Source organism: Geotrypetes seraphini, chromosome 3, assembly GCF_902459505.1.
Source record: "Geotrypetes seraphini chromosome 3, aGeoSer1.1, whole genome shotgun sequence".
Lineage (NCBI taxonomy): Eukaryota > Metazoa > Chordata > Amphibia > Gymnophiona > Dermophiidae > Geotrypetes > Geotrypetes seraphini.
The window spans coordinates 23,568,718-23,594,360 of record NC_047086.1 but is presented as its reverse complement, the minus strand read 5'-3'; the positions used below and the strand labels follow the sequence as shown (position 1 = coordinate 23,594,360).

General features: G+C 43.9%; 1 protein-coding gene across 3 annotated transcripts in view; it reads left to right on the top strand.

Annotated features, from left to right (window-relative positions):
• The window catches only part of SNX14 (sorting nexin 14), a 212,339-nt gene that overhangs the window by 144,583 nt on the left and 42,113 nt on the right, over positions 1–25,643 (top strand). For all 3 annotated transcript variants that reach the window (XM_033937245.1, XM_033937246.1, XM_033937244.1), the window contains exons 19-20: positions 3,883–3,983; positions 7,091–7,202. In XM_033937245.1, coding sequence (XP_033793136.1) covers positions 3,883–3,983; positions 7,091–7,202 — 213 coding nt within the window. The remainder of the gene's footprint in view (positions 1–3,882; positions 3,984–7,090; positions 7,203–25,643) is intronic.

The following is a 25,643-nucleotide window of genomic DNA, read 5'->3' as shown; positions in this document are numbered from 1 at the left end:
ATAGGTGTAACACCTTTGCTTTTGTAGTATTTAATTTCAACAACTGAGTCAGCCCAAGCTTAGAACTTCTAGATACAATTTGCAATCTTTTTGTCAAATCTGATTTATATTGGGCAAACTTGGAACTAAAACAAAGATGTCATCAGCATATGTAAACATCAGTTTGTCAATGTCCAATTGAAAAGAGCCCAATGAATCATGAAAATATTGAACAGCATCGGTGAAATAAGTGATCCCTGAGGGACTCTGGATGGCGATTTCCGTGCTCTAGAAAGAATGCAATTTTGCTTTATTTTTATTTATTTTAGGAATTTTACCGTATATACTGCCTATCAAAGTTATCCAGTCTTCTTTGGTGTAAACCACCTAGAAATCAGTCAGTTATGGCAGTATAGAAGAATAAAGTTATGTTATGTTATCTAAGTGGTTAATCGGGTACTCAAGCATTTCCCCTACCTGTCTTGTTGGGCGCTCAATCTATCTAACATACCCGGGGCGATGGAGGATTGAATGACATGCCACACAGGATTTGAACCCACAGGCTGAGGTTGTAGCTCTAACCACTAAGCCACTAGGGGTACACTAAGGAGCAGGACATGCCCCTTTAGTGTACCCCATCAACAGCGCGCTTCTGTCTTTTCAACTTGCAACAAGCAGGAAATAAGTTGGTGGTGTCAAGCTGTACCACCAGATCGATTCAGGACCAATTTGCAACTTCTATTCCTCAGAAACCCTGAAATCTATTTATAAACCAGCTCAGAGAAGTCCAACGCGCTTAGTCTGCTCATCAAAAGGCTGCGATCAACTGAATCAAATGCTGCAGATATGTCAGACTGTAACAAGATGGACCTGATTGCTGTAACTCAAAATCTTCCATAGCCTTCTGAAACCAGCCTGGTGCTTAAAATTGTGCTCATAAATTTGGGTGGGCACTCGATTTGCGTGCATAGTTTTAGTAATGAGCCAATTCGCATCAATAAGTAAGCCCTAACAATCCCTGATTGGCGCTAATTGGCAAAGATTTGGATTTTCTGCACATCTCGCTAAATGTTATTCGATAAAGATCAGCATAGATCATTTAGTACACAACTGAAAATGGGGCATGGGGGGGAGGAGGAATCCTCACCTAATTTACGAGGATTTACACAAAGTTTCATTTGCTGTGAATCCTTGTGCTCAAAGTTGGGAATGGATCCAGCACTGCATGCTTGGTGACAACAGTTTTGGAAGATCGGCTGAACAAGCTACAGTTGGCAGTAGAAGGAATCAATGAATCAACCAAACATATATTGGAAAAAACTCTTATAAAGTAACGTGAAGTCCCCTTCTTTTCTTCCTACTTGTGGGCAATGTTTTATATGATAACCAATTGGACATAATTCATCTAACAGGGCACTAACTGAGACAGTTAAGACTAATCAGACCTTACTTTCACCAATACCACTTTGCCTTAATCGTACAACTGATGATCCTACCACAACTGGACTACTGTAACTCCATTTACATGGGAATCAACACTGCTCTAATTCACAAACTGCAACTCATCCAAAACACTGCCGTAAGACTTATCTTCAACCTGAGAAAATACGACTCAGTCACAACCTTCATCAAACAAATGCACTAGCTACCCATCCCATCACAAATAGCATTCAAAATATCTTGCATCATTCACTGCATACTTTATGGAAACTCTGCAGCCCCACTCACCAACTCTTCTCAATAGCATGGTCTACTTCCTGCAGATCCCTCAACCTGATGTTACTAAATCTCCCATCCACTAAAGATCTTCACTATAGTATAAACAAGTTTTCCACTCCACGCTCACCTTTCTAGGAGTCAAAACTTGGAATGGCCTTACAGAAAGGACCAGAACTGAACCTTGCCACATCATCTTCCAAAGAAAACTGAAAACCCATCTGTTCGATACTTAATCTCCTTTCCCCTTCCTCCTCTCTCCCCTTCCCCTCCCTCCTATTTATCCACCTCCTCTCTCTCCCTCCTCTTTCTGTCCCCTCTCTTTACAGTCGCCTTGAGCCTGTATAAGTATGAGCGACGCACAAATAGAAGATTAGATTAGATTAGACTAGACTATATCTGGAAGCCAGGTTTCAGCTATGAAAGCAAACTCAACATCTACTTCTCCTGTAAAACCTTTCAACTAGAAAGTTTTGTTACAGACTGACCATGTGTCAAAATAAACACTTGGAACAAGAGTGGAAGATACATTTTCAGAAATTAAAGGGTTAACCTGAACTTTCCTAAGATAAGGTGAGGTATATTTCGATTTTGAAGGATTACAAAAATTATGTTGTGGTCTATAACCATAAATCACTTCAATCCTATTTGTTGCTTATAATTGACAATCTATTTTCTGATTTGATGTTTATAATGTGTTACTTGATTGATGACTATGTCATAGTTTCTTATTGTATTTTTCACTATTGAAATATTATACTGCCTTTCTGTGCGCTTTGTATTATCTCTGGAATGTCCAGTCCTCCTTATTCTGTGAACTGCCTAGAACGTTTTGGGTGTTGGCGGTATAGAAAAATAAAGTTATTATTATTATAAACCTGGGAACATCCAGTTCATCTACTCCACTCTTTCCTGCAGCCATTTTATTTATTTAAAAGATTTGCAACTTATACCATTTACAGCTAATGAAACATTGTAAAAGCAAAATTATGAAGCTCATAAAACATGAATAATGAGGACTTATGTCTAAAAATGATAAACAAATACATTCTTAATGTATTTGTAATTTCAAGGTTTAAGCCATTACAAAGAAGTTAATTAAAAGGACTGCAGTAAAGTCATACATAAGAATTCAAAGCCATTGCCTGTATCTGAAAAGTGCAAACTCTTGTCTGAGGAGTAGCCTAGTGGTTAGAGCAGCTGTCTCGATACTCTGAGGTTGTGAGTTCAATTCCCACCACAGCTCCTTGTGACTCTGGGCAAGTTACTTAACATTGCCCCTGTCTAAAATATGTAAACCGTTTTGATTGTGTAAACCACACAGAAAAAGCAGTATATCAAGTCACATCCCCTTTACCTTTTTCTGTGTGAGGTAGATCCGGTGGCAGCATGCCTACACTGATGCAACAGCCACTTTTTCAGATCTGGAGAAGCAGCGGCTCAACACAGGAGCAGGAGACCAGTTAATAGCCATTTGTGTTGTTATAAACATTAAATATTTAACTTGGAACATGAGGATATTACTGGCCAGACTTTGCGGTAGATATCCTGCGAACAACAGGATGGGTGGATAAGCTGGAGTGAGCTTAGATGGCAACTTCAGTAGTTGGACCCTTGGACAATACCAGACTTTACAGTCTATGGCCCAGAAAGATCAAAGAAGAGACAAGTTAATCTAATGTATTTATTAATGGGTATAATTTATGGGCAGACTGGATGGATTGTTCAGGTCTTTATCTGCCGTCATTTACTATGTTACCCCCATCCCTCTTTTACAAAACCATAGTGCAGTTTTTAGCGCCGGCCACGGTAATAACAGCTCGGACACTCATAAATAAAAAAAATCCATGCTACAGATTTGTAAATGGGGGGGGGGGATGGGGTTAGTGCGTTAATTGCATTGCTAAATCTGTAACCCTAGTAAGGAAAGATCTGTTCATTGCATGGGGAGGGTGAAGGAGAGCAATGGCAGGTTAACACGGATTTGGGGGGATAAGCAATTATTGTTAAAAGTTGAATGTTAGACTCAAATGATAGGGTTTTCCGGCCTTGAATGGGTGGTGGGGAAGCGATTATTAAAGAGAATGTGGTAACTCATTTTGAGCTAACAATTAAAGTGCAAACGAAATCCAAAATAAAAATAAATTTTGAACACCCAATGATTAACATCTCCTGCTTCAATATTAGGTACGTTCCCTGATGCTCAACTTCCATCGAAGAGAATCATTGGCCCAAAGAACTATGAATTCCTAAAGTCTAAGAGGGAGGAATTTCAAGAATATCTGCAGGTATAACTGGTGTTCAACAATGTCACTAAGTAATACTTTCAAACCTCGGTTTAAGAGTGCTGCGGTTTGCGAGTGTTTTGCAAGACGAGCAAAATATTCTCGCAAATCGTGACTCGCAAACTGAACATTGACTCGATTTATGAGTCCCCGCCCATGAACCGGCATCACCCCCCCACCCGCAAATGCCCCCCCCTCACGAACCAGCATCCTCTGCCCGCCCAAACTGAATGCTTACCTCCAATGTGGCACCGGCACACAGCACCAACTCACAGGAGGTGCCGCTGCCCGAAGATCCTGCCTCTCCCTCGACTGCGTATGCTCAAGGCCTTCTGGCTCCCGCCTCTCTCCGAGATTCTCAGAGAGAACGAGAGCCAGAAGGCCTTGAGTATGTGCAGATGCTCAAGGCCCAGTCGGGGGAGAGGCACGATCTTCGGGCACTGGCACCTCCTGTGGGTTGGTGCTGCGTGCCAGTGCCACATTGGGGGGGGGGGTAAGCATTCAGTTTGGGTGGGTGGGGAATGCCAGTTCATGCGGGGGGAGGCGTTTGCAGGCGGGGGTGATGAAGGTTTGGGGGGGGGGGATGTAGAAGCGCACCAGTGGCCTCGGGGGTGAGGGGGTCTTTTGGGGATGTGGGGTGGAGCAGCGCCAGTGGCCGGGGGGGAAGGGGAGGTGGAACGAATCAAGCGAGTTTCCCTTACTTTCTATGGGGGAACTCGCTTTGATATATGAGTAAATTGGTTTACGAGCATGCTTCTGGAATGAATTATGCTCGTAAACCAAGGTTCCACTGTATATGCTTTTAGGAATGTGGCAGTCCCTACAATAGACTTTATTTTCCGGGTTAGTACTCATCTTTGCTTTTTGAACAGACTGAGATTTAGAGCAGGGTGGGGAACGAGAGCCGCAATCCAGTTGTGTTTTCAAGATTTCTCCAATGAATATGCATGAGATCTATTTGCATACAGTGGAGGCAGTACATGCAAAATAGATCTTATGCATATTCATTGGGGAAATCCTGAAAACCCAACTGGATTGCGGCCCTCGTTCCCCACCCTCGATTTAGAGCAACTGAGACAACTCTCATATTCCTGAGAATGACCTCGGGCGTCTGATTTGGTAGAACCATTAACACAAGGTAAAAATTGTTTAGGGCTTTGAGGGGGGGCAGTCTTAAGGTTATTATCAAGAGTTGTGACTTTAATCTTCATGAATGGATGGACGAAATGGAAGCAGTTGGTCTCATGCCACTCTGGATTGACTAGATTTTGCAAAACATAACAGAAAATAGTTAAGTTATTGCGACCGTAATGTGAGATTATTCTAGAGAAAACTGTAAGAGGAAAGCTTGTATTGTTCTTTTTATAGCTGTAGCTTGGTTTATGTCATTTGTATAATTTATACTACTACTACTATTATTTCTATAGTGCTGAAAGGTGTATGCAGCACTGTACATTCAACATGTAATAGATGGTCCCTGCTCAGAGGAGCTTACAATCTAATTTGGACAGACAGGGCAGATAGGGGTTGGGGAGTCTCTTGCCAAGAGAATGATGGGATGGACACAGGTATCCACTTCAAATGTGCATGCCTAGCTTTCAAGATCCTACATGGCATCCTTCCTGCCGTTATTCCTCTATCCTGGAACTCCGCAATTCCTACCTCCTCCAGATCCTCCCAAACTCTTAAATTATCTTTCCCTTCCACAAAAGGTATTTTGCATGCAGGCAAACTAGGGTCATCCCTCCCCTTTAGAATCACTGAGCTCTGGAATAACCTTACCTCCCCGCTCCGAACCTTAAGCTCCCTCCAACTTTTCCGCAAACACCTAAAAACCTGGCTATTCTCAAAACTGTAATACTTCCACCCTCTTTGGCCTCTCCTGCCCATCCACACCCTCTCACACTTAATCCTTAAACCCTCCACTGGAGTTCCTTCTCATCCTAAATCCTGTAAACCGTGCCGAGCTCTGCGTCTATGGGGATGGTGTGGTATATAAACCTAAGGTTTAGTTTAATTTAGGTATCTTATGGTGAGTGGAAGTTAGAAGTTGAAAGCAGCCTTGAAAAAATGGGGCCTTAGCTAAGATTTGAGTACTGCTAGAGATGAATCTTGACATATTAATTCAGGCAGTCAGTGCAGCAAGATAGAAGGGACGGAGTCTGGCGCTGGCAGTAGATGAGAAGGGTACAGATAAGAGGGATTTATTAGGTAAGTCCCTCTAATCCAGTGGTCTCAAACTCGCGGCCTGGGGGCCATGTGCGGCCCGCCAGATACTATTTTGAGGCCCTTGGTACATTTATCATAATCACAAAAGTAAAATAAAACAGTTTCTTGATCATATGTCTCTTTAGCTATAAATTACAATATTATTATTAAGACTTAGCCAAAAGGAAAGATGTATAAACTATAAAGAATTGTACCTCATGCAAAATTGTCATTTCTTTAATAAGACATTAACTATTTTTTTCTGAGGCCCTCCAAGTACCTACAAATCCCAAATGTGGCCCTGCAAAGGGTTTGAGTTTGAGCCCACTGCTCTAATCCGTACCCTTCTCCTCCACTGCCAACTCCACACTCCGCCCCTTCCATCTTGTTGCACCATATGCCTGGAACAGACTGCCTGAGTCAATAGGTCAAGCCCCATCTCTAGCAGTATTCAAATCCAAGTTAAATGCTGACTTTTTTGAGTCTGCTTTCAACTTCTAACTCCCACTCACCATAAGATATCTGTGTCCCATCCTATCATTCTCTTGGCAAGAAACTCCCCAACCCCTATCTGTCCAAATTAGATTGTAAGCTCTTCTGAGCAGGAACTGTCTATTACATGTTAAAAGTACAGAGCTGCGTACGCCTTTCAGTGCTATAGCAATGAAAAATAGTAGTATAAATTTATGATATAAATGTGTTTTTATAGAAATAAAGGTTGACAGTACGTTTTTAAGAGTGATGACCTTTTCATCGTACAACACTTACACATTTCTTGGCTAAACATTCCCTTCCCTGGGTGAGAATCGAATGATCAAAATATAAATGAATCATCATGCAACCACTCCGCTCTATCTAGTTATTTTCACTAATCCAGTTAATCCTTTTCTTTTTCCTCAAAGAAACTTCTGCAACATCCAGAGCTGAGCAACAGTCAGCTTTTGGCAGATTTTCTGTCTCCCAACAGTTTGGAGAACCAGTTTCACGATAAGATTCTGCCAGATGTGAATCTTGGTATGTAACATTTTGATATTTGACTCCTATTGGGTTTTGTTCTGTTATTTTGGAGTTTTTATCTTGGGATTGATTTTTTTTTTTTATTTCTCTGTAATCCACTTAGGTATAAGCGAGTCTTTTTAAATAAATAAAAAATAAATCACTGGATAGAGATGAAGCACCATGTTAAACAGAGAAATTGAGTTTAGTCATGGTTAGAGTATCAGGTCAAGGTAAGAGTGTTGAAAAAGGTAGCGTAATTAGGGGGCAGTTTAAATCGTTGATGCTTATTTTTGAAACTTGGACTGGTATGGCTCCAGAGTAATTTAAGCAAACGCTGAAACTTTACGATCCAGCCACTCCCTGAGATCAGCAGGGACAAGGGCGATTGGTACGTCAGCACTGGCACCAGCTGAAGGGGGCATAACTGGTTTTGAATATGCAGCGGCCTGAGAACCCAGGGAGTCAGGTTTGATTTCCACTGCGGCTCCTTCTGACCCTGGGCAACCAACTCACTTAACCCTTTCATTGCCCCAAGTACCAAATAAGTACCTGCGTGTCATTTATAAACTGCTTTGATTGAAACCACAGAAAGGCAGTACAATGGTACCTCGGTTTACAAATGCACCAGTTTGCGAGTGTTTTGCAAGATGAGCAAAATATTCGCAAACTTGGTGCCTCGTAAACCGAGCTTGCCTCGCTGTACGAGCGCCCTCCCCTCCCCCCCGGCGATCCGGCATCCCCCCCGCTCGCATTGCCCCCCTTCACCGCGATCCTACTTCCCCCCCCCCCCCGAGCAGTCAATGACACCCTTTACCCGACTTGGCACCAGTGCCGGTGCCCGAAAATCCTCCCTCTTCTGGTGCGGCCTGGGCTGGGCGGTGCGTTGGAGATCTTCCTTCTTCTGGTCTGGGCTGGGCTGGACTGGCTTTGAGCATTTGCACATGCTCAAAGCCAGTCCAGCCCAGAAGAAGGAGGATCTCCGACGCACCGCCCAGCCGCGCCAGAAGAGGGAGGATCTTCGGGCACCGGCACTGGTGCCAAGTCGGGTAAAGGGTGTCATTGACTGCTCGGGAGGGGGGAAAGTAGGATCGCGGTGGAGGGGGGTCAACGCGAGCGGGGGGGGATGCTGGTTCGTAGGGGGGAAGCTGGATCGCGGGGAGGGGTTTGGAACAGCGTCGGATTCCTCAAGGGGGGGAGAATGGAGCAGCGCCGGTAGCCTCGTGGAGGGGGGGGGGGGAGGAGGTGGAACCAATCAAAGCAGTTTCCCTTACTTCCTATGGGGAAACTTGCTTTGATATATGAGCAATTTGGTTTACGAGCATGCTTCTGGAACGAATTATGCTCGTAAACCAAGGTTCCACCGTATATCAAGTCCCGTTCCCATTTCTATATGCACTTTTTAGACACATGTAATAGGCCCTGCTTTTTTTTTTAAATTATAACTTTGAATACTTACAATATCCAATAACTCAAAGGGAATCTCATAAACAATACATAATCAATCATACATAATTCCTTTTAAGCCCACATTATGGGGAGACATGATAACAATTACAACAACAAATTTTAAGAAAAGATAAAGAAATAATTCTCAGTTCATCCTAAAGAACCTTGAATCATTCCTTACTTAATAGGGATTCTTATTTTCTCCTCTTTTTCTCAGCAATGAATCTTAAAAGAAAATTAAACTAATTTCTGTTCTCTAGCAACTAAAAATTGTTGTAATTGAATGGGATCCCCAAAAACATATTTGGGGCTCTGCTTTTTAAAGCTTACAATGTAGTGAGACAGGCATGAAATCAAAACCAGACAAATCACCTTTACGTTGAAAAAGAAGGACCACCTGCTACCTTTTGTTGTTAAGTCCGTTGTTATTCCAAAGGACTTAAAGAGCGAATAGAATGATCAGAGGGCTTTTTTTGTATCTATTTGAAAGGAAAAAGTTGATTGGATGTTAACCAGAGGTGGAACTTTGACTCAACAGGAAGTTAGTTAACTTTGGTGTCTGTAAGCCCTCCTGCCATGTCGAACCGTGAACCCCCCCCCCCCCGACAACATTGGGGCAAGAGGGAGCCCAAGTCCTTTTGCCCCGACTCCCCGACGATATCGGGGCAAGAGGGAGCCCAAGCCCTCTTGCCCCGGCGCAACTCGATATGGCCAGGAGGGAGCCCAAGCCCTCCTGGCCCCGGCAATGCCCCCTCCAATACAATGGGCCAGGAGGGAGCCCAAGCCCTCCTGGCCCAGGTGACCCCCTAACCCCACCCCCCACTACATTAGGGGCAGGAGGGATCCCAGGCCCTCCTGCCCTCGACGCAACCCCCCCTCCCCCCAACGACCGCCCCCCCCAGAACCCCTGATCGCCCCCACAGCCCACAGGAGGGGCCTAAGGCTCCTGGGCCTATTCTGATTGGCCCAGGCGCCTTAGGCCCCACCTGTGGGCGGGACTTTGGGACGGCTGGGCCAATCTGGCCCCATTCTGCCGTCTGCTGCCTGCCGGACAGGCGGGTTTGGCACCCGTCTGTCCGGCCAACTTGGAAAAAGGTACGGGGAAGGGGGTGGGAGTGGGGGGGTCGTGGGGTCAGCCGGGGGATCGCGGGTCAGCTGGGGGGGGCGATCGGGGGTTCTGGTTGGGCAGTCGTTGGGGGGAGGGGGGGTGCGTCGAGGGCAGGAGGGCCTGGGATCCCTCCTGCCCGTAATGTAGTGGGGGGTGGGGGTAGGGGGTCGCCTGGGCCAGGAAGGCTTGGGCTCCCTCCTGGCCCGAACGAGTCGGGGGTCGCCGCGGGCCAGGAGAGTTTGGGCTCTCCTGGCCTGATGTTAATTGCGAGGGGGGGTGTGATGGATCGCAGCAGGAGAGATGTCTCATCTCCCCTACCGCGATGCCATCACTCCTCTACCGGAACTGCCGCGACCCACAGCAGGAGAGATAGGGCATCTCTCCTGCCGCGGGTCACGGCAGTTCGGGTAGAGGAGTGATGGCATCGCGGTAGGGGAGATGAGGCATCTCTCCTGCCGCGATGGTTGCGGTGGATAGGTTGCCGGGCTGCTGAACTGATGGCGCCAGCGGCCATCAGCTCAGTGGCCCCTTTTCGGCACTTAGACCTGGTTTGACTACGTCTAAGTCAAAAAGGTCTAAGTGCTGACTAGGCAACCTGTAAATGTTTTGGTTATACCTTTTGTACGCCTAGGTGTAGGTCGGCCCACCTCCCGCCCACTGCCCGCCCTTTCCCCTCCTCTAAACACACCTCTTTTCTCTCTGTGCGTCTAGAGGCAGGGGAAAGGCCTAAGCTGTTTTTAGATACGTCTAAAAACCAGCTTTGGTTATGGGTACTTGGACGATCAGGCTTTTTGATCATCCAAGTAGCCATTTAGGACACTTTTTAGACGGTTTTTTTAAATTACTATTACCTCCATACTGTTTTTAAATTGACAATATAATTCATCAATTGAAGATTCTAAATTGCAAGAAAAATTAAAAACAAAGTTTGACAACAGTTTATTAATGCAAATATCAGTTGTTAGCTTTTAAATCAAGCGAGTTTCCCTTACTTCCTATGGGGAAACTCGCTTTGATATATGAGCAGTTTGGTTTACGAGCATGCTTCTGGAACGAATTATGCTCGTAAACCAAGGTTTCACGTATGCATATTCACTAGTGTTATCCTGAAAACCCGACTGGCTGGTGGTCCTGCAGGACAGGGTTGGGAACCACTGCTTTAAATGACTGTACAGTAAAAACGTTACCAAACATCCGTTTTTAGAATCCTCTTAAGAACTCCTAATTAACTGAAAAATAAACCCTTAAATTTCCATCTCCTAAGCACTTAATACCAGAAGTCCTGATTCTTGTGCAATCAAGATGATGCAGTACTCTTTAAAACAAAATTGAGTTTGTTAGTTTTTCAGCTAGTATAGTGTTTGAAATATTTTGTTCATTTGGTGTCTAAATAAAGGAAATGTCTGAGGGGTTTTGTATCTTTCCACTCTGGAGAAAGAAGAAATGTCAGTGTGGTGACGCACCCTTTGCCACAGCTGAGCACATGTCTGTTTCTCCACCGCAAATTGAGGTTTTGCATAAAGCCTGTTTCATTTGACTTTCTTTTTAAGGCAGTATATTAACTCCCTCCTAGTCAGTATTTTTGTACAGCAGAGAAATGCAAAGAATTGGTTCTCCTGTGCTTCTTGACTCAATCTACCTCGTGAATGAAAAACCGGCAACTAGAAAATAGGAAAAACCCCACTTCTGATACAGCAGAAAAACATCCACTGCTGTAGAGAAGATTACAACATAAACCAGGGACTTACGGTAAACTGTTTCCCAGTGGATTACTGGATTCTGAGCATTGAGATGAAGTGATGAGTGCACTTTGGTGATTGAGAGCTTAGCTGGTTTATGTTGTAATCTTCTCTACAGCAATGGATATTTTTCTTCTATATCACAAGTTGGCGGTTTTTCATTCACTAGTTACAGTATTGCGTTTGACATGATTAAGCTCCTTTGGGGGTTTGCTGGAATATAAAGGAGCTGAGTTTTGGGTGTGTTGGTTTTTTTTTTTTAACCATATGAATTTTTTTTCTCTACTCCTTTACTATTGTCATTTTTCCTTGTGGAGGTGACTGATAGGAGCTCTTCGATTCGCTTTTTAGTTTGGAGCAGGCTATATTTTAGTGTGTGGTTTGTGTGCTCCACCCAAAACAATTATTGTACTTGAAATCACTCATTATTATATTGTTGCTCAATTTGCCAGCATTCCTAATCTCTGAAAACATTTCTTCATCTGTCTTCTTATTTTGTCCTGGGGCGTACCTAGCATATGTTATAGCTGAAAAACCCAGATATCTTGAAAACTCAATGTATGATAAGAAAAACACTTTCAAAAGGAGTATGGTAAAGTCCAATAAAGTAAATCAAACAAGCACAGCATAGACCAGAATGCTACATAATGAAGGAAAAAGCCTCAGAAAAAGCCCTCCCACCTCACCAAAACGGCTTAAAGAGGTGGTCGAGCGGTCACCTCACTGGCAAAAAACCTTCAATTTAAATGCACGTCTTATGCTGTGCTGTATAATGCCAATAAACATTCAAGATAGAGGAATAAAGTCCACTTATCCTGCTGATTGGAACACCAACGGTGGCCATCGTTTCACATTCTCATGCTGCCTCAGGGTGTATCCCGACCGATCAGACTCTATTCAAAACGAACGTCTCCACGTCTCAGTGTGAAATGACAGTTACAGTAGACAATGCAACACCACAACACCACAAAAACAGTAACCAACTCTCGCCACCCGACGTCAATTATATCGTTGGAGAGGACATTCCGGGCCAGCCAGGCAGCGATTGGCTGGCCCAGAACGTCCTCTCCGATGTCAGAATTGACATCGGGTGGTGAGAGTTGGTCGGCCCCAAGGGGAAGAAAAGCAGGGAGGGGGAACTCAGCTCCGGCTTGTTCCCGATGGCGGCAGTGGCAGCCTACTCCCCGGTGGGTGGCCAGTTGTGCACCCCCTTGGGGCGTGTACCCGGGGCGGACCATTGCCCCCTGCCCCCCCCCCCCTTGGTACGCCATTGAGGGACGGTAGTATAACCTTAACTTTATATTCCTTTATATGGATTTTCTATCCACATGGATTTCACACTATCTTTGTCATGCAGAATGTTTATTCTATTTGATTCAATTCCCTCTTTAACATACAGCCCAACCCCCCTCCAATTTGATCTACTCTATCCTTGCAATATAATTTGTCCCATTGATTGTTCTCCTTCCACCAGGTCTCTTGAGATGCCTATTACATCTACCTCGTCATTCAGTGCTATATACTCTAACTACACTTCTCCCTTCGTATTCGCTGTGATAGGGGATTAACAGAACCGCAAATACAGAAAAACCGCAAATAACTTTTTCATATGTTATTCGCTGTTTTCTATTAAAAACCATCGTGAATATAATAAAACCACGAATAACATGTTGGGAGACCTGGCCTGTTCCTGAAGGAGAGGCAAAACACGGTGAAGAAAGTGCTGGGAATTAGCGACTTCTCTATGGAAGCTCATGTCATTTGGAGGAAGGAGCCATCAAGCTAAAAACTGTGAATATGGAGGGAGAAGTGTATCATATTTTATTTTTTAACTTATAGCTTTTATTTTGCCAATTCAAATTAGAACATCCATAATCACAGATCTCAAAGTCCCTCCTTGAGGGCCGCAATCTAGTCGGGTTTTCAGGATTTCCCCAATGAATATTCATTGAAAGCAGTGCATGCACATAGATCTCATGCATATTTATTGGGGAAATCCTGAAAACCCGACTAGATTGCGGCCCTCAAGGAGGGACTTTGAGACCCTTGTAGTAGAACATCCACAATTCATATTAATAATAAGAGCAATATGACTGAAAGGTATCATAGGCAGAATGTCCATCAATAAACAAAATACAGCCAACAGTATTAATTCCCCCTCCCTTCCCCCCCCGAATCCCACAAAACTGAACATGATCACTGTACAGTTTTCTTCCACTCCTCATAGCATTGCCATTTCCTAATAAAGCTCCCCATCCTATGATACTTCAAGGCCGTCAACCTATACAAGAATGCTAATCATCCAATTTATTCAGCACCAATTGTATATCTGGGGTGGCAGGTAGTTTCCAACTGGAGACCAGCACAAAGCGAGCCGCCGTCAGAAACAGTTTAGCAGAACAAACTTCCCTCCTCATCCCAAGTAGTGTCATAGTGATGCAGAAATAGTAATCCAAAAACAGAAGACAAAACGAGAATTACAGAAATCCAACCCCCCCCCCCCTCCCGGGGCTATTCCACAGTCCCCCCACAAATGTAAGTAGCCCACATCCCCGCCAACACTTTCCATCTCCCCCTCCAGACAGCTTTGCCAACAAAACAGGGATGTAGTACCAGTGTAACAAAGCTTTATACCCATTTTCCACCATCACAGTGGTCAGGCCAAGAGTGGCGGTATGCTTCCAATACATTTCCCATTCCTCAGGAGTGATGCCCCGGTCTAGTTATACTTCCCAGGCAGACATATATTTCAGGGACACATCAGACCTACTATTTTTTAAATTTTTTTTATTTATAACTTTCAAATAAAATTCACAAGAATACATCTTGCTGCATGAAATACAGAAAAGGAAAATTATTCAAAAAGGAAAAAAAAGAAAATTTCTTATAATATAACCAAATCTTAATCCCCTTTCTTAGACCACAGTAACAGTAGGGGTAGTCAACATATATTACAAGGAGAAATTAAATGCATGTCATTTAAGGAAAAAGCTTAATGTGAATGAACAACTAAATTATTTTTTTTTTAAAGTCCCTTTTTCAATCATTCCTTGACAGTCTTCTTAATATCTAGGAACTGCTTCAGATGTTCTGGAGAAAAAAAATGTATATTTGACACCCATGTACCTAACCAGGCACTTACAGGGATACGCAAGAAGAAATGTAGCATCTAACTTAATTGTCTCTTGACGTAAGGAAAGGAAATCCTTTCTTCGTTCCTAGGTGGTTTTAGAAACATCAGGGTATAACCATATTTTCTGACCCCATGAGTTCTTAAAATATAATTTCAAAATCATATTAGCGTCCTGTTCAAAAACAAAAGACACCAAGAGAGTAGCTCTTTCCGTGTCAGCTGTTTGATTGATTTTTGGTTTAAAAACGAACGACCATATTAGTCCATATTATCATTTACTTCATTGGCTGCCTTTGGAAGCAAGAGTCTTATTCAAATTTTCCTGCATCTGCTTTAAGCTGATACGGGATTGCCTCCAGCTTACCTTTTTCCTCATTTTGTGTTGCATAGACCATCAAGAGAAACTAGAAACTTCTATTTATTTGTTTATCCAAAAATTAATGGGTGTAGATATAAGTCCTTCTTAGATAGGACCCTGGCATTTCAAGCTGGTAGGCAACAATCTTGGTTAGGTAAATGTATTTAGCAAGCTATGTTATCCTATTGCAGTTTTCGGAAATTAATTAAGACCTCTTTGTTCGATAAATTTATTACTTAGTGAGTTTTATTATTGAAATGCTATTTTACAAATATTTGTATTTTTTACTATATTATTGTATTTCGTTGATTGTCCAGCTCTTTTTAGTGTAAACTGAAAGGGTTTTGGTCCCAATTACTGCCTCACACACTCTGTCATTGGTAAGTCAGATGCATCTGGGGACAATATCTTAGAGACAACAGACGCCTATTATCTCCCAAATATGTCCAGTTTATTGTCAGCTTTACAACCCTTTTTATATCATTTTACATGGTTCAGTGTCGTCAGCATATGACGTAAATACAAACCATATATGGTGACAGGTCACATGAAACTTTAAAAGAATTAACAAGTATCTTACTATCTAAAGGCCAAAGTTTAAAGGTACTTTGGTTAGCAGAGCCTTTCTTTATCTAAAACTTCTTACAAATACAGCTACGAAAGACAATTGAATTCACTTCACAACATGATAAGAAAACACATCTCTCAAACATAAAATGGCCTTGTAGGATATCAGCAAAAGAAGGAAAAATAAACAGGGTCTGGTTTTTACAGCTTCAAACACAGTTGAAAGAAAAACTGCAAGACACATGAAAAGTATCCCTTCATAAACCACCTAGAACTTTTGGTTATGGCGGTATAAAAGAGTAAAGTTATTATTATTAAAGTTTGTTCAAGAAGTACAGACACATTTTCAAAATAAATCTGAGTCTCTTGACCATTCTTTTTTTCTGATTCCTTTTGTGAAGCCTTTCTATTTGGCAAATAATAAATTTTATTAATTGGAGGAATATTATTTAGGGGAATTCTTAAGTTTTCAGATAAGTATCTTTTAAGAAAATCAGTAGGTGAAACACCTGGGGGGCCGAAGGAAAATTCAGGGAACAAAGATTTAATCACCAATTATAATTTTCTATCTTCAAGTTTTCTATGAATTAAGGTATTATCCTTAATTGTAGCTGCTTCAAACTGCTGTAAATGTAGTATCTCTTCCTGTGTTTGCCTGGTCAGACCTACTATTGAGGCAGGCATATATATATAACTAGAAATCATGCCTTTTTTCACTTCGGGGCCCAACAGCTTTTCAAATTCATTTTTCCCCCTAAGGAGTTCTCTCAGGATCCTAGCCCACTGGATATAGTCCTTCACCTGGAGGTAGGGAAACAAGTCTCTAGAATCCAGGCCGTACCTCTCCTGGAGGTCTCCAAAGGGTCGCACCTTTTGCCCTTCCATATCAACAAATTGCCCCACACAGTCCAACCCCTTATGTTCCTACTGATGAAAGACCCCCCCCCCACCCTATCATCAGGAACAAATTTGAGATTAAACTGAAGTGGGGTATACCACAACTTCCAGATCCCCCCCACCCCTGTATACTTCCTGCCACCAGAGAGCCAAGGCAAATGTAGCAAGGGGATCAAGTCATCTCTGCCCTGTTCGATATCCACCCAGAGCTTGCAGGTTTAAACCTGCCACTCCAGAAGCATCCTCAGTTGAGCTGACTGATAGTATTTCAGAAAGAGATGGCACAGCCAGGCCACCCAGCTGTTCACAAAGACACAATACCCTCCCACTAATCCTCGGGCCCACACAGAGTCAAAAAGCCACTGTTGCATAGCCTCAAGCACCTTTTTATTCACCCAAATCGGGAGTGTTTGAAAGAGAAATAGAAGTTGGGGTAAAATCATCACCTTGACCACGTCGATCCTACCAAGCCAGGAAGAGCAAAGCTTTTTCCAAGTATTCAATTCTTCCCTAATTTTACAAAAAGTCAGTATGTAATTTAAGTCATAGAGGCGAAGGGAAGGAGGGCATAGATGAATTCCCAAATAACGCATAGTACCTTTCACCCCACAGAAAGGAAATAGATGATGCAGGGCCCTCTCTTGGTCAAAGCAAAAGCCAATCAGGGACTTCCTAAGGCTCAGCCCTAAGGAAGTCCCTGATTGGCTCAGGCGCCCCAGGCCCCTCTCAAGGCGGGAGCCTGAGCCAATCAGGGCCTTAGGCTCCTCCCCGTGCATCAGATGATGAAACGGAGCGGGGCCTAAGGCCTCAGAGTCGTCGCTGGAGTCATTGGAGCAGGAGGGGTTGAGCATCCCTCCTGCTCCGTTAAAGGTACGGGGCGGAGGGTGAAAAGGAGCTTGGAATGGGTAGGGGGTGCCCGGGGGGGGGGGTGGCAGGAGGGAGTTGGCATCCCTCCTGCAGTTTGTTTATGGGTGGGCCCGGCCTGGTGGCTTGACTAGATTTTGAAATAGTGAAGGAGGTGGGCCGGGCCTGACCAGACCAGGAGGGTAACATGGCAAGAGGGAGTTGGCAACATTCCTGCGTTTTGTGGGGCATCGGCGCGTGGGGTGGGCATCGCAACCTTTTTTAAAAACTTTTTTTTTTTAACTTTTTTGTCGGACAGGGAGCCCGTGGTTTTAGCCCGCTTTAATCAGCGGGTTAAAACTACAGACTCCCAGTGCGGGAAGGGCAGGAGAGATTCAGGGCGAGTGCGGGAGAGTCGGGGCAGGCAGATTCGGGGCACAGCTTCGGGGCAGCAGAGAGCAGGCTGCGGTGCCCGATCTCTCTTCCCTGCTTGCCGGACTCTCCTGCTCTCTGCCGCTGTTCCCCGCAGTGCAGGCCCACTTTAAAACCACGGGCTTGCACTGCAGGGAATGGCAGCAGAGAGCAGGAGAGTCCGGGAGCAGGCAAGAGAGATCTGGGCTGGGCTGGGCTGAGCAGTGACAGGAGGCTGCTACTACTGTCAGGGTGTGCGCATGAGCAGGGATCGCTCTGGCCATGGGTAGGGGGACGTGTTAACGATCGTCCCCATGTGTATGCAGGCCTTTACTAAATTGGTCAGCTGGCATGCAAACGGAATCGTACACGGTTTGGAGGTTTAGTGAATCTAGGCCGTAGTAGTAACCTTTTTTAGGTGTATTAGAAGCAAGAAGCATCAAAGGTGAAAAGAACCAAAACGACAGCACTCAACTTCAGAAAGGGAAACTACAAGGACATGAGGAAAATGGTAGGAAAAAAGCTCAGCAGCAACTCAGGAAAGGTGAAGACCGTAAAGGAAGCCTGGACACTGCTTAAAGGCATAGTGCTCGAGGCACAAGACCTGTGCGTCCCAAGGTTTAGGAAAGGGTGCAAAAAAAAATCGAACTAGAAACCCAGCATGGATAACATCTGCGGTTAAAAAGGCGATAAGTGACAAGAAATCATCCTTCAAGAAATGGAAAAAGGATCCAACAAAAGAAAACCAGGAAGAGCACAAAAGACACCAGAAAGAATGTCATCGAGAGGTCAGGAAGGCAAAGAGAGAATATGAGGAAAGACTGGCAGGAGAAGCAAGAAACTTCAAACCCTTCTTCAGGTATGTGAAAGGGAAACAACCAGCCAGAGAGGAAGTGGGACCACTGGACGACGGAGACAGGAAAGGAGCGACAAAGGAGGAAAAAGAGATAGCTGAAAGGTTAAACAAATTCTTCTCGTCGGTCTTCACCAGAGAGGACACATCCAATATCCCAGAACCCGAGGTGATTATAAACGGAGAACACAACGAAAGGCTGGTACAACTAGAAGTAAGCAAAGAGGATGTCCTCAGACAGATAGACAGACTAAAGAGCGACAAATCACCAGGCCCGGACAGCATCCACCTAAGGGTACTAAAAGAACTGAGAAACGAAATAGCAGAGACACTTCGCCAAATATGTAACCTCTCCCTAAAAACTGGGGAGATCCCAGAGGACTGGAAAATAGCAAATGTCACGCCCATCTTTAAGAAGGGATCAAGGGGTGACCCGGGAAACTACAGGCCTGTGAGCTTGACCTCGGTTCCTGGAAAGATGATGGAAGCAATGGTAAAGGACACAATCTGCGAACACATAGAAAACAATGGACAACTGAAGGCGAGCCAGCATGGCTTCTGCAAGGGAAGGTCGTGCCTCACGAACTTGCTGTACTTCTTTGAGGGAATAAACAGTCAGATGGATAAGGGTGAATCCATAGACATCATTTACCTTGACTTCCAAAAAGCCTTCGACAAGGTATCTCACGAACGGCTACTTAAAAAACTGTGGAACCACGGGGTGCAAGGGGATATCTACCGATGGATCAAACACTGGCTAGCGGGCAGGAAACAGAGGGTTGGAGTCAAGGGCCAATACTCATATTGGCAATGGGTCACGAGCGGAGTTCCGCAGGGGTCGGTGCTGGGACCTCTACTATTCAATATATTTATTAACGATCTGGAGACGGGGACAAAATGTGAGGTTATCAAATTTGCTGATGACACCAAACTCTGCAGCAGGGTTAGAAACACGGAAGACTGCGAAGACCTACAAAGGGACCTAACGAGACTGGAAGACTGGGCAAAAAAGTGGCAAATGAGTTTTAACGTAGAGAAATGCAAGGTCATGCATGTAGGGAAAAAGAACCCGATGTTCAACTACAAAATGGGGGGAACACTGCTAGGGGTGAGTAACCTGGAAAGGGACCTGGGGGTGATGGTCGACTCATCACTGAAACCATCGGCGCAATGTGCGACAGCCTCAAAGAAAGCAAACAGAATGCTGGGCATCATCAAAAAGGGTATCACAACCCGGACGAAGGAAGTCATCATGCCGCTGTATCGCGCAATGGTGCGCCCGCACCTGGAGTACTGTGTTCAATACTGGTCGCCGTACCTCAAGAAGGACATGGCGGTACTCGAGGGAGTGCAGAGGAGGGCGACTAAGCTGATAAAAGGTATGGAAAATTTTCCATACGCTGACAGGTTAAAAATGCTGGGGCTGTTCTCCCTGGAGAAGAGGAGACTTAGAGGGGACATGATAGAAACCTTCAAAATCCTTAAGGGCATAGAGAGAGTAAATAAGGACAGATTCTTCAAACTGAGAGGAGCCACAAGCACTAGGGGTCACTCAGAGAAATTGAAAGGGGACAGGTTTAGAACAAATGCTAGAAAATTATTTTTTACGCAGAGGGTGGTAGACACATGGAACGCGCTTCCGGAGGAAGTGATAGGCCAGAACTCTGTACAGGGATTCAAGAAGGGTTTGGATAGGTTCCTGGAGGATAAAGGGATAGAGGGGTACAGATAGAACTTGAGGTAGGTTATAGAAGTGGTCAGAAACCACTTCACAGGTCGCAGACCTGATGGGCTGCTGCGGGAGCGGACCGCTGGGCGAGATGGACCTCGGTCTGACCCAGTGGAGGCAACTTATGTTCTTATGTTAAGCCAGTAAAAGAATCGATTGGGCCTCTAGATCAGTGGTTCCCAACCTTATCCTGGCGGACCACCAGCCAATCGGGTTTTCAGGATAGCCTTAATGAATAGGCACGAGAAAGATTTGCATATAATGGAGGTGACAGGCATGAAAATCTGCCCCATGCATATTCAGTAGGGCTGTCCTGAAAACCTGACTGGCTAATTGTTCTCCAGGACAGGGTTGGGGACCACTGCTCTAGATGATCGAGGGGCAAAGGGGGAACTCAGGGAAGACAAGTTCATAGTGGAGAGACTAAACAAATTCTTTTCTCTTCACCGTGGAAGATTTGAGGGAGATGGGATACCAGTGCCAGAAATGGTACTCAGTGCTAAGGAGTCTCTGTAAACCTAGAAGATGTAATGGGACAATTAGAGACATTAAAAAGTAGCAAATCTACAACTTAAAAGTGCTGATAGAATTGAAAAATAAACTTGCAGTTATTGTTAGTAATATGTGATTTATCTTTAAAATCAAGCATGGTAATGGTACTGGAAGATTGAAGGGTGGCCAATGTAATGCCAATTTTTAAAAGGGGTTCCAGAAGTGATCCTGGAAATTATACATTGGTGAGGCTGACATTGATGCTGGGCAAAATGGTAGAGACTATTAAAAAAAAAAAAGACCGAGCATATACATAGGTGTGGATTAATGAGACCAAACCAACATGGATTTAATAAAGGGAAGTCTTGCCTCACCAGTCTACTACATTTTTTCACAGGGAAGAATAAACATGTGGATAAAGGTGAGCCAGTCCGTATAGTGTATCTAGATTTTCAAAAGGCATTTGACAAAGTACTTCGTCAACAACGCCTGAGGAAATCAGAAAGTCATGGGAAAGGAGGTAGTGTTCTATTATGGATTAAGAACTGGTTAAAAAATAGAAAACAGAATAAGATTAAATGGCCAGTATTCCCAATGGAGAATGGTAGATAGTGGGATTCCCTGTAGGGGGGTGCGCTGGGACTGCTGCATTTTAACTAATTTATAAACGATCTAGAGATGGGAACAACTAGTGAGCTAATAAAATTTTCTGATGAGACAGTTATTCTAAGTCAGGGGTGTCCAACCTGCAGCCCAAGGGCCACATGTGCCCCCGTGAAGTATTTTGTGCGGCCCCAATCAAGGGCGATGCAGTGTTTTCCTCTGCTTCCCCCAAGTGTTTACCGTCTTGCCGGCTCCCTCCTCTGTCTTGCTGCAGTGTTTGTGCGGCCCCAGAAACATTTTTTCGGCCAATGCGGCCCAGGGAAGTCAAAAGGTTGGACACCCTTGTTCTTAGTTAAATTGCGAGAGGATTGTGAACAATTGCAAAAGGATCTTATGAGACTGGGCATCCAAATGGCAGATGACATTTAATGTGAGCAAAATGATATATGGAGGAAAGAGGAACCCGAACGTGATGCAAGGTTCCATACACTAGGATTCACTGCTCAGGAAAAAGGCCTGTGTGTCATTGATGATACTTTGAAACCCCTCTGCTCTGTGTGCAGTGGCAGCTAACAAAGCAAATAGAATGTTAAGCAAAAAATGGAAAACTAAACAGAATATTATAATAGCTTTGTATCACTCCATGGTACAACCGCACCTTAAATATTTTGTGCAATTCTGGTCACCACATCTCAAAGATATAGTGGAAATAGAAAAAGTACAGAGAATGAAAATGATAAAAGCTAAAGAGGCTAAGGCTCTTCAACTTGGAGAAGAGACGGTATGATAGAAGTCCGTAAAATACTGCGTGAAATGGATAGATGAGAATCCTTGTTTACTCTTTCCCAAAATACAAGGGCTAGGGGGCATGCAATGATGCTTCTAAGCAGAAAATTTAAAACAAACAGGAAAAAATGTTTCGTCACTCAACATGTAATTAAACTCTGCAATTCACTGGCAGAGAATGTAATAAAAGCAGTTGGCTTAGCAGGGTTTAAAAAAGTTTGGATACTTTCCTAAAGGAAAATGCCAGAGAAAATTCACTGCTTCTTTCTAAAATAAGCAACATAATATCTGCTTTTCTTGTTTGGGATCTTGCCAGCCACTGATGGAAACAGGATACTGGATTGATGAATCTTTGGTCTGTTCCATTATGGCAACGTTTATGTTCTTATGTTAACAATAGGAGCAACGGTCCTGTAGCATGAGAGGATGCCTGAAGAATCAGATTAATGTTTCCCTTGCTGGAAAGTCAATACATGATGTCACCTTCAGCCACCAGTCACAAAGAGGACCTATTCCCAATCCTTTTACACCAGCATCGTACAAAATCTACATCCTACATGGCATCCTTCCTGCCGTTATTCCCCTTTCCTGGAACTCCGCAACTCCTACCTCCTCCAGATCCTCCCAAACTCTTAAACTATCTTTCCCTTCCACAAAAGGCATCTCGCATGCAGGCAAACTAGGGTCATCCCTCCCCTTTAGAATCACTGAGCTCTGGAATAACCTTACCTCCCCGCTCCGAACCTCAAGCTCCCTCCAACTCTTCCGTAAACACCTAAAAACCTGGCTATTCTTAGGCAAATAGTACACTCTTGACAATGGTGGCAATGAACTCTCAGGAATTTTTAAATTTTCCAGAAAGTAACGTTTTATCATTTCTCCTAGAGGAATTGACAAGACCTTTGGAAAATTAATCAAACGACTATTATTAAACCGACTATTATTTTCAAGTACTTCTAATTTTCTTCTCATAATAAGATTATCTTTCACAATTAAATCTTGGTTACTCTTAAACATTTTTAAGTCCTTCTTTTCTTCTTGAATCTCAGTTTTTATGACTACAATGTCCTGTTTCACAATTTTAATTTCTTCTCTCTGGAATTCTAATTCTTTTTCCAAGTTCTTTATCTGAGGATTGAGGGAATTACCCAAACTAGAAACCAAATCCCATAATGAATCCAGTGTGACCTCTGGGGGTCGAATAGGGGCAAAGTTAGTTGTGCAATGTTAGTTGGTTCATCTGAGTGCTTTACCTCCCCTGTGCCTTGTTGTCCCTTAAGCACAGTTGTCCCGGTCGCTGGTTCTTTTACAAGGAGAAATTCCCCTTGTGATGTTCCCTGCAGCGAGCTCTCTTTCAGCACAGATGACGTGTTTTGGTTTAATTTGTTATTGTACTATATTTACTCCTATTTCCTTAATCTTGGATCCATTGTTGAGGACTAGTGTGCAATTAAGTTGGATTTCTTACCTTTTATGTAATTTTGGTTTATTTTCAAGTTTGAGAATAATCAATGATATGTTTTCTTGATTGCACTTTTCTATACAAGATTGTATGCTTGTTAAAATTTGAAAAATTTATAAATAAATAAAAAAACCAAAAAAAAAAAACCTGGCTATTCTCAAAACTGTAGCACTTCCCTCTCTTTGGCCTCTTACACCTAATCCTTAAACCCTCCACTGGAGTTCCTTTCTCATCCTAAATCCTGTAAACCGTGCCGAGCTCTGTGTCCACGGAGATGGTGCGGTATATAAACCTAAGGTTTAGTTTAGTTTAGTTTAATCTTACTATATCCGTTAATGCATAGCTTTTGGCATCACCAGCTCTCATTTCACCCCTTTCTTTTGCTACCTTTGACTCTGGTTAATATATGTACTTTATTAACAATGTCATCAAATGCAGTGCTATCAAATAAGCAATTTGGCATATTTGTATGCGTGCGCAGAATTCCTCCCATGAATAAGGCCTAACTGGTCCCTCGGCTGCTTCTTTCCCTAGCATATCACTTGTTAGCTTCCACCCTCCTCCACACTTTTTTGCCCAAAATTTAGCCTTCAGACCTTCACTAGCAGCTTTTCTCTCCCTTCACCAAAGTGGACACCACCTACCTTTCTCTCTTCTGTCCTCCCTACCCCTACTCTTTCTGTCCTTGCCTTCTGTATTCATCTCCCCACCCCTCATCCTGTTCCCATGCTCTGGATCTCGGCACATAGCCAAGAAACACAGCCACAATGTGCTCTGCACCCCTTCAACCCACAGCAGTCATCCCCAATTTGTTCACAACCCCATTCCATTCCCCACAAGAGATTTTCTGCAGGTTGCACAGGAGCCCCATGTGCATGGCACACAGCCAGGCCCCTCAACTTCCATTGTCATGCTGTCCTAACTTGCCCTGGGCACCCGTTAATAACATACATTCTCCAACCTGCTCTCTCTCTTTTCCCTCTAGCACACCTCTCCACCTGTGGTACAAAGTGTTTGCTCTGACCTTTTCGGTTCATAGACAAACCCGCGAAAGACAAAGGCGCACGCCGACAACTGAGCACAAGACGGAGGCGCGCGCCGAAGAAAATGACAGTTTTTAGGGGCTCCGACGGGGGGTTTTGTTGGGGAGCCTCCCCAGTTTACTTAATAGAGATTGCGCCGGCGTTGTGGGGGGTTTGGGGGGGTTGTAACCCTCCACATTTTACTGTAAACTTAACTTTTTCCCTAAAAACAGGGAAAAAGTGAAGTTTTCAGTAAAATGTGGGGGGTTACAACCAGTGTTCCCTCTAAGCGGGCGGGTGTTGTGAGCAAACTTTTTTCACTGTGAGCTAAAAATATCGGGCGCCAGCAAGTTATGAGCCAAATAAATATGTTGCTTTCTACCACAGAACTTCCTTACGTTTGTATGGAATCTATCCCCTTTCAACTTTAGAGAGTGCCCTCTCGTTCTCCCTGCCTTAGCTACTAAGTCTATTCCCTTCAGTACCTTGAATGTTTCTATCATGTCCCCTCTCAATCTCCTCTGCTCAAGGGAGAAGAGGCCCAGTTTCTCTAATCTTTCGCTGTACGGCAACTCCTCCAGCCCCTTAACCATTTTAGTTGCTCTTCTCTGGATCCTTTCGAGTAGTACCGTGTCCTTCTTAAAGTACCAGTGCTGGACGCAGTACTCCAGGTGAGGGCGTACCATGGCCCGGTACAGCAGCATGATAACCTTCTCTGTCTCTTCAGTCCAGCATCTGCCCCTTCCATTCACTGTCTGTCTTTCCCTGCCATCTCTCCTCCTGCCCCCCCCCCCACCCCCCAATTTGGTCTAGCATCCATCATCTTCCTTCTGTTCCCCTCATGGTCTGGCATCTCTATCCTTCCCTCCCCCCTGTGGTTTTTAGCATATCTCTCTTCTCATTTCCTCCACTCAGATCTGATCATTCTCTGCTCTCTCTTCCCTTTTCTTCTCTGGTCTTCCTTCTCTATTTTCTGCCTCCATCTAAATTAAATTCTTTCTTACTAT